Here is a 9,484-nt window from a genome sequence, read left to right on the forward strand (position 1 = left end):
CTGCTGAGTGAGAGAGAGGAGCATCCTAAGTAAGGAGTTTAATTAGTTCTTCTAGCCAAGATGGTAGGAAATCCTGTTCTTGGCAGAAATAATCAGGCGGGGGAAAGCTTTTCATTAGAATCGAAGAAGAAATAACTGTTCTTCCAGCGCTTTTCTAGAGAAATGACTATTTCATTTGTGCTGCTTGTTTTTCCTGTGTGGCTTATCACCAGCCTCTTACCTTACCACATCATAGGAAACGTGCCTAAAACTGCCCATCAGGCTAATAATCTCTTTTCATAAAGACCAAGGCTCAACCACACTGCTCTTTATAATGGATTGAAAACAGAGCCTAAAGTTGATTTTTAAAATATTTGTAAATGAATGTCTAAATGTATATCATTTCCCTATTAAATATTTTCACTAAAAATTTTTGGTTATCGGTATCACATCTCTTTATATCTATATTTGAAATCCCTGGTGTCACTGACGATTTAGGGACTTGTCATTTCCCATTCTCCTGAAGCATAAAGACTTCCTCTTGGCCCATGGCAAGGATGAAAGGAATAAGGAAATTTTTTTAAATCTTTCTCCCTTACCTCCTGAGAGAAGTATAATTTGAGTGTTTAATATTTAAGCACTCACCTGTGCATTCATGGCAAAAAGAGCAGCAGCCCACCTGGGGCGGTATCACTGCGGGGGAGGAGGGGGGCGTTGGGAGGGTCAGGGTCACTCGCAGGCAGAAAGCACAGACCTTGCTGGCTCCATCTGTGGTGAACAGTGTTTTCAATCCCAAACTATTTCCAATACATTTGTAAAACTCAATAAACATGAATATAAAAGCAAAGACATACCAAATACAAGTCCAAATTACATAATATAAACATAAATCACTGTCAAATTGCCATGAAACTTTCTGAGCACAGACTCTCGACTTCAGCACTTATAGCAAACCACTAACAAAGACCTCAAGTGCAAGGCCGCAGACCAGGAAATTCACGGGGAAATGGATTTGACCTCAGCGTTTTGAAACGCTTTATGAGGGGGTCGTCCTGCGGCTGTCTAACTATAGTTCATAAATTCACATGAAGGAAAACCTAGCTTTGAAAAATCAATGTTTCCAGATACCAGCTCAACTAAACAGAGCATAATTTGCAAGCCAAAAAAAAAAAATCAGGTTAAGTTTCTTACAGACCGCTTGACTTTGCTCTTGCCCTGTTGTCTAAATAGGACTTAACTATTCTGAAAAGCCCATTCTGCAGAGGGCAGATGAAGAACGAAATAAATAGCTGTGTTGTAACTGGCACCCACAGCGCTGAGGGCGGTTGACTGCGGGGCACTGTAGTTTGCATGTGTCCCTAACATTCTATTGGGCTTCACTTCACAGGTATCATCCCTTGGAATGCTTTCCCAGGAAAAATATGTGGTTCTGCCCTGGAGAACATCTGCAACACAAATGAGGTAAAGCCCTCTCCTGCCAGAGATTTGCGGATTCTTCTCTTTCCCCTTCAAATGGTTTCTCAAAGTAGAACATCTGTCCCAGAATAAATGTAATCTTCATAGGTCTCCCTGAATTTATATATAAAGCAAATTTTTATAAATCAAGTCACAGATAAATCATTTATATTTCCAGAGTGATTTGCTGTTATTCCTCATTCGCCCTTAGTTGGCACTAAATCCTAACACGCTCCAGTGTAAAATCTCTTGGCCCCAGAATATTTTTCAGGCATTGGTTTAAAACTGTTTATAAAATTCTTAAATGCACTAGTGGGAGCCAGATATTTAAGAGAATCCTAATACGTGTTTGGAAAGCAATCGGTGACTGAAATAATCAGCCCCTACCAACCTGGCTGGTCAGTTTGGATACCCCCAGTGTGGACTGGCTCAGAGCAGGGGCTCCCAGCCTCGGCTGCAGCTTGCAACCATCAAGGAGCATTATGATATAGTCATGGTAAAGGCTCAGCCTCCAGATGCTCAGATTTAATTGCTCTAGGGGGCAGCCTGGGCATCTGAGAGTTTTCGAAGCTCCCCAGGTGATTCCAACGTGAGGCCAGCGTTGCCAGCTGGGCTTGCAGAAAATAGCTATAGAGGAAGATGACTCTGCCCACTGGAACGGGTGTAGGCCATTTCATTACACACGAAATGCTTACGTCGGTGCCCTCTTCTTTCCTAGTTCTACATGTCCTATCACCTGTTCATTGTGGCCTGTGCAGGAGCTGGTGCCACCGTCATTGCCCTGGTGAGTAATGGCCCGAGGACTGGCCTGGTCTAGCTCCCCGCTCCCAGCAGTCTCTATAATGACAGATTTCCCTTCCAGCAAACAGCCCTGGGACTCAAGGTTGATTAAATTTCACCTGTGTACACTTACCACATATCTAGATTGCAGGAAGTACTAGTTGGCTGTCTTGGCACTGGCTGCAGGTAATGTAAATCGGATTCTGGGGGAAGAAGAGAGGGTGCTAGTATCTTGAACACCTATTAACTAGGACTCGAAGATCGTGTTATTGCATATTTAGCCCTTACTGTTATGAATTCAGTCATGGACCCATGGTCACGTGAGGCATTGCCCATTTCTTTGTCAAGAAATCTCCATTTTTTTCAAAAATGGAAATATGCATATATACATCCATACGTGTACAGTTGATCTTGTTCTGTGCAGTAGTTATGCTCTGTAAAGCCTCCAATGACGAATTAACGAATACCAAGCCATTGTTCCTTGGGGAAACAGCGAGGTTTCTGCGAGCCTCTGGTCACAACATTTTTTGTCAAACCAATCAATACATAACCTCGTTTTGTGTGTTTCTGTTCAAAGACACCAGATATAGTGTATCCTGCCGATTCACTAACACGAACTCGTGGGCAACAGCACTCAGACTCGCAGTGAATGAAGCTCATTTAGCACACACATTTTCTAAGGTACCTCAGTCTTCCTGCGCTTAAAAACACCAGAGAGCACTTCAATTAGCGAACATTTAAGGAGTAAAATCACAAAAATGCAAAAAACATGGCACTAAACAGGCTGCGTAAAGGACACTTGCTTACAGACTAAGAGCTGAAACAAGAAGGCAGTGTCATCTTGGTTGACTTCAGCTGGGAGACTTAGCTTTTTCACAAATGACCGTGAAGTTGCTGAGTATTGATTTGGGGGGTCACAAAGAAATTCTGGCACGTAGGCAAATTCACAAATATGGAATCTGTGAATGAGCATCAACTGTATACATGCACACGAGTATATGTATGTATGTATGCATGTATGTATATATGTATGCATGTATGTACTTGCATATAGATATGCAATCTGGGAGGGCTTGGTTTGTGATTTCAAGAAATCTAAGACTGGTAGAACGAGGGGGTACATCTGTCTCATCTGCTCTGAAAGAAGTCATTCGCAGGTTTTCCAGCCACTGACTTATTCCCTCCCATTACAGCCCACGAAAAGAAAGCTCCTGTTACATCGCGGTGGTGGCCCACTCTCCAGGCTGCTGCCTGTTCTCTTGGCCACATAATAGGCAGGAGGAGGACAATTGCTGGGAAAGATGACGGGAAATATAGGGCATTTAGCTTCATCTCTCCATTGCTGCTGACCCCAGCGCTCTATTCTGTCATTCTTTAAACATATCCAAGTCTTTTTAATAAACGTATTGAGGGCAGAGCCAAGGACTGATATTGTATATGTTAAATGAGAAAAAGTTTGTATGTGCTAGACTTGAAAATCTTCCACTGTGATTATAAATGGGGTAAAAAGGAACACCTTAGGCCGAGTTGGCACCCTGCCCCCCCCACCCCAAGTTTAGAAGTGTCATGGCACCGGCCCTCACTGCCTGTATCTTACTGTCCTGTTTTGTTCTCTTCCACCAGCTGATCTACATGATGGCTACTACATATAACTATGCGGTTTTGAAGTTTAAGAGTCGGGAAGATTGCTGCACTAAATTCTAAGTTGCATAAGGCCACTAAGGAGCTTTAGAGAGCTATACGATGTAGCATGAATATCACTGACACCCCAGACTAAAGCAGAGTCTAGGTTTCCGCAGTTTTGTACCAGTAATTTGTAAATAGCTTTAGTCGACTCATTTCGCATGGTAGATTAATAAGATGACTTACCGTACATGAATTACAAAATTATGAGATCTGGCTATTTCCACATATTGAAAAGGATTCAGTTATTTACTGACATTGGTGAGCACCCATTAAAAAATAATTTTCTTAAACTTTGAGCAGTATCTCTGAATGAAGTATTAAAACTTTGAAATACCTGCGTTTTCCGTTATTTTTGCTGGCTTGATAACCAAGTTGAAATGATGAAAATGAAAACAAGTGAAGATGAAATGGAAGAGAACCAGCTTAATCTGGATTTTTGTCAGACTCCTGGAAAATATTTTAAAAATAGATTTTAAATTTGATTAATTTTTTTTTATGATTACATGGTTCACCTCCAAATAAATGCCCCTCAAATAAGCCAGATGAAAATGTGAAGAAAAATAAAAGCCACCCATTAACACAGTCCTTCCTTTCAGAGCCCACAAAATTGATAACCTTCAATTGTTGTTTTGGTGAGTGGTAACTGATTCCTCAAAGCCAGTTCTCAAACTGCACGTAAGATTTTAATGGAAAGAGAAATTGTTCCTGGATCTGAAAGTCTCAAATATGTTGAGAAGGAAATATAAAATCTAAGGAAGTTGAGATGTAGATTTTGCAGGAAAGATGAGGAAAATAAACGGGAAAGGAGTGTTTACCACATCGACTGTAAAGAATAAGGAGTTTTATGTTTTGTGAAATGAAATAATGGCAGTTATAAAGTGGAAAATGTAGTTTCATTACTAAAAGTTTGTTAACACAGAGACTGCATGCTTTGCTTACAGTTCTTAAGTTTGGTTTTGACATTCACTTAATTTTACATGTTAAATATGTAGTTTTTTATTATTTACTCAAAATAAACATTGTTCACACTCTTAGGCCTTCAGGGGAATTAATTTTTTCCTCAGATAGGAAAGACCTTTGCACCACATTTATTTTGAAATAACCACACAACGTGTTTCTGAACTTCTGCATTAGTTTTAAAAATTACTCTCAAAATGGTAAAAAACACCCTCTTGTATTTTTTGCTTTTTCTTAACAATAACTTCGGCCATTTTTTCAAGTTCACTATGTTTGTATACTAACTTTTCTTCAGCCTTTTAATATTAAGCCTACCAGTAGAGCATGCTTTCAGTATCTGATGCCTCTGATCGCAGAATGAGTATTAATACAGAATAACCCTCTCCCCATTTACAGTAAAGATTGTCTAATCTGCCTAGCAGCTTGCTTTGCCTTCTGACATGCTCACTAGCCATCATGCTCACCCTTCTTTTCCAGATCCACTTCCTCATGATACTGTCTTCTAACTGGGCTTACTTAAAGGATGCAAGCAAAATGCAGGCTTACCAAGATATCAAAGCAAAGGAAGAACAGGAACTGCAAGATATCCAGTCTCGGTCAAAAGAACAACTCAATTCTTACACATAAATGTTTGCCAGAGTGCTTCAGCCGACGAATTTACAGCTCTGACAAATCATCAGAGAGCTGCCCTGCAGTGCAGATGTGTATCCCACCAAACAAACTAGTGTACAAGTACAAACACTTCACTGTCTGTCTCGAGCTGCCGGGATATATTTCTAGGAAAACCTTCCAGTAGGTAAATCTTTTGCTTTAGAACAGATATTGGAGGTTTTATGCTAGCCATTTTAAAAGGCAACACTTTGACAAAACGATTGTTCATCCTTTTGAAATTTGTGGCATGTTCATATTTATTGCTAGAGCAAGCCTACCAAGACAGGCAATGAGAATATGGCATACTCCTTGATAGGGACCTGTGATGTGCCGGCATCAAGGGATGTGACCATAAATTCATGTATGCCATCTGTCCTCAAATAAATGTATCTAAATAGGGAATGGAATTGGTGTGAATTTCCATTTCTGACAGCAGACATTTATTCAGCTGTGGCTCATCAAAGATAATATGATTCTCACAATTGACCAGGGCACATTAATTTCATAATCCAATCAGAAATCTATTTTTCGATAATGCTAAAATGAGCTACTATACTGCTGCTACACCTGCCATTGAAGAAGCTGGATTCTGGTTCATTGACAGGCTTCCAGAATCAATTTTATAAAAGATCTCATTTTAATAAAATGACCCACTTGTCATCATTCTTCTTGGGAAATAAATGTCAGCTCTGCCTTAATGAGTATTTGCTTTAAATTTCTAAGAACTTATATTACAACGGGAGACCCAAAATCCTTCATAGAATTTTGTTCCACAAATGCTTTTCTTAATTAAGAAGTGTTACCTTATTAAAATGACCACCATTCTAAACCATTTTTATGTGGTCTGAAAAGCGAGTTTACAGTTTCATACCAACTATCTAAAACCTAGTTACAAATAGGCCACAGACCTCCTACTTTTATAGACTTGAATACTTAAGTAATTTAAATTAGGGTTGGTATTTATTTCACTTTTTCTTATCTAAATCTTAGTTTCCTGGAATAATAAAGTTCGATGTTCAGAAAAAAAAAAAAACCAACAAAAAAAAAACCTGCTTGCGTTAAAGCCATTTTCAAAAGAAACTTGCCTTCTAAATCAGTGTGTTCCAGAACATTAAGTGACTATAGATATTGGGTATTAGTGATGGTAATCTTTGTGTTGTTCTTTATGAAATGATACATAGAACTGTTGGGTGCATCAGTGCTTTTTAAAAGGGGCTGCGTAATATAGGGTTAACTATGTATATTCATGTTAAGAATTAACTTGTGGTTTGGCTGTTTCCTGGATTTTAAAACATACATGTGCAGAAATGTATTAAAGTGAAAGGAAGCATACCTTTGTCAAGACGCTATTAAAATTAAACATCAAGTATAATATTTCATCTGGATTCTTTTTGTTGCTGTTGTTAATGCCTAAAAATGCCCATTTGGATCTTGATTGTTTTCTTTTTCATTGGGAGAAGCTCTCTTCTGCGTAGAACAGTTGTTCCAGAATAGCTTGGTGATTTGTTCTCCTGTTGCATGACAGACTTACATATTTTTTTCCAGCAGTGGAGGTGCTGTTAGAGTCCAGTGTTCTAGAAGAAGCAGTGTCTAAAGCCTAATTTTCCTTTTCTAATTCTGGTAGCTATTACCAAGAATTTTTGAAAGTTTTGTTTAAGTAGTCTAATATTTTTTATGTAAAGAGCATTAAATTTTGCTATGTATAAATTTTTGTAACCTAACAGTGAATCAATATTTTCTATCAGTGCCAAGGGCTTCCTGTAGTTCTATTCAAGTGTTACAATAAATATTTGTAGATAATAGTCAATACTTGTGTATGCTTATTTTAAAGATCTATTGAGGTGGAAATAGTTGTGGATGTACTAAGAGAAATTAAATAAAATTATAGCTTCATTCACTTGCCTTTTTACCATACATAAATACTATCTTTCTCTGTCCTCAGTATTGGTGTCATTTTTAAATAGTATGCATAATCAAGATTTCACATTCATATGGAAATAAAGTTTCTTTTAAGCGAGAGCGATTTGAGAAAATAGCATCACCCACTGGGCTATATTTTATATAAAGTGCCACTAACACCTTATAGGTCTCTGTGAAAAGTATAGAATTTTGCTGACCAACTTCAATGAATGAAAGCACTAGTCCTATGGGATTAACACAACTTAAGTTTGGGGGGAAAAAAAGAAAAAGAAAAAAAAGAAAAACGTTTGGGAAAGTATAAATAATGAGGAACCTTCATAAGGGTCCGTGTGCCATTGGCTATTTAACAAACCCGAGGTATAAAAGTCTACTGAAAGAAGCTTTATTCGGGAATATTTTTTTAAAAAGATCTAGATCTAATAGTTATTTTTTAAAGCAGTGGAGCTAAACTTGTTACTTGGGATTTCATTTTATAATCTGTTTAAACTACTTTGTTAGCATGATTATACATTTGGATTTTTTCCAGCTGACCTTTTTAATAAGGACCAGATGTTGTCACTATGGACACAATGGCATTTCTAAATGAGGTGCTGCCTGCGGATCATCACCCTTCATACATGTCCAGCAGGAGAACAACTGAGGAGCCCAATTAGAATGCTATTTGTCACACTACTTGACACCTGTTTGTGTAGCACTTGGCAATTATTTTTTAAGTTACATGAATCACCTGATTAAACTATGTGTAAATCATGCCTAGATAAGATCACATGCAATCTCCTAAATATCAACAGTAATCCTGCCACAAATGTAAAAATCTTTTAGAGGGTAGAGCAGAGATTGTTCCATTTCTCTAGTTATACCTTGTGAAACTTAACTTTCTTAAGAGATAAAGAAAGTCATAATTTTAGGGGAAGAATTTCACAATAAAAATTTTGAAACAATCCTTTTAGGGCTTTTTAATGTTATGACAGCCATAATATTATGAAATTTAAAAGAGGCAATCTACTTTATCGGTATCCTTCCTAAGTCATGGCATCGTTCCCTAGCTAGTGCAAGGCTAATTTGTTCTCAAATGTTTATGAAAAATTATAGATTTTACTTAAGGCCAAATTTTTCAAAATGAATATTAGGATGAATAAAACTACAGAAAGTTTTGAGGAAACAAAAATAGAAATGGAGGTAAGTCAGGTTTGGCAAAGAACATTCTTTTTCTAAACTGCCCCCCAAGCTTCCTCACTGTTTTGCTATTTAAACGTTATTTTACCCACCTTGGGAAGACGTTTGCTCGGGGGTGGGGGGTTGGGGGGGTCTAGTAGAGGCAGAAGCAGAAGAGGCTGCAAGGGAGGGTCTTGATCTCGCAATCTGTATTCATAGGCATTCTAGATGATGTGCCATCTGAAATGCTACAGAAGAAATGACTTATTTTTCTTTAAATGGACTCTGCCCTGGAGTATTAAGAATATTTAGAATTTAAGTTGACGGGGGGTGGGGTCGGGTGGGGGAAGCTATAATCCCAAGCCAAGCTAGAAAACAAAGTATACAATGAGTTATTTAAACAAGGGCTTTGAAAATACAGGGTGAGGAAAACCCGAGTAATATTAGAAAGTATTAAGAAGTTATTTGAGGGTTCTGGTCCAAGATGGTGACATAGGAGGCCCCTGAACTGAACTCTCCTCTCCCAGACACACTGAATGTACCACTACACATGGGACAATTTTTCCTGAAAGAAATCCAAAAACTAGTTGAGCTACTTCTTAGGTATGCAGTGAACAAGAAAATACATCAAAACAGGTAAGACAGGCTGAGACATGCTCTTACCATAAACTCCATTCCCACACGCCACCATACAAGGAGGGGCCTCCCAACACCACCGTTCTCCCCAAAGAGCACAGGGTTTGGAACCCATGTCTAGTGCTCCAGCTTCTAAGACTCTGACCTGAAGGATGGGTACCCAAACACCTAGCTCTTAAGACCAGCAGGGCTAGTGTCTACCAGACCCACAAGACTAAAACAAACAGTTCTGAACCAGTTCCAGAGGACTCACCAATTCCTGCTC

At 38.6% G+C, this 9,484-nt stretch overlaps 1 protein-coding gene across 4 annotated transcripts in view; it reads left to right on the forward strand.

The window, feature by feature from the left end:
* Positions 1-7,444, forward strand: part of GPM6B (glycoprotein M6B) — a 41,015-nt gene extending 33,571 nt beyond the window's left edge. For 2 of the 4 annotated variants that reach the window (XM_025046626.1, XM_015589180.2), the window contains 3 exons: positions 1,367-1,440; positions 2,153-2,218; positions 5,335-7,444. In XM_025046626.1, the coding sequence (XP_024902394.1) occupies positions 1,367-1,440; positions 2,153-2,218; positions 5,335-5,484 (290 nt within the window). In that variant the 3' untranslated portion in view covers positions 5,485-7,444. Of the gene's footprint in view, positions 1-1,366; positions 1,441-2,152; positions 2,219-3,837; positions 4,935-5,334 lie in introns of those variants that run through there. The other 2 variants (XM_015589181.2, XM_006911662.3) reach the window with 1 other exon arrangement.
* The last annotated feature ends 2,040 nt before the right edge of the window (positions 7,445-9,484 follow it).

This window comes from Pteropus alecto, unplaced genomic scaffold, assembly GCF_000325575.1.
Source record: "Pteropus alecto unplaced genomic scaffold, ASM32557v1 scaffold23, whole genome shotgun sequence".
NCBI classification, from domain to species: domain Eukaryota; kingdom Metazoa; phylum Chordata; class Mammalia; order Chiroptera; family Pteropodidae; genus Pteropus; species Pteropus alecto.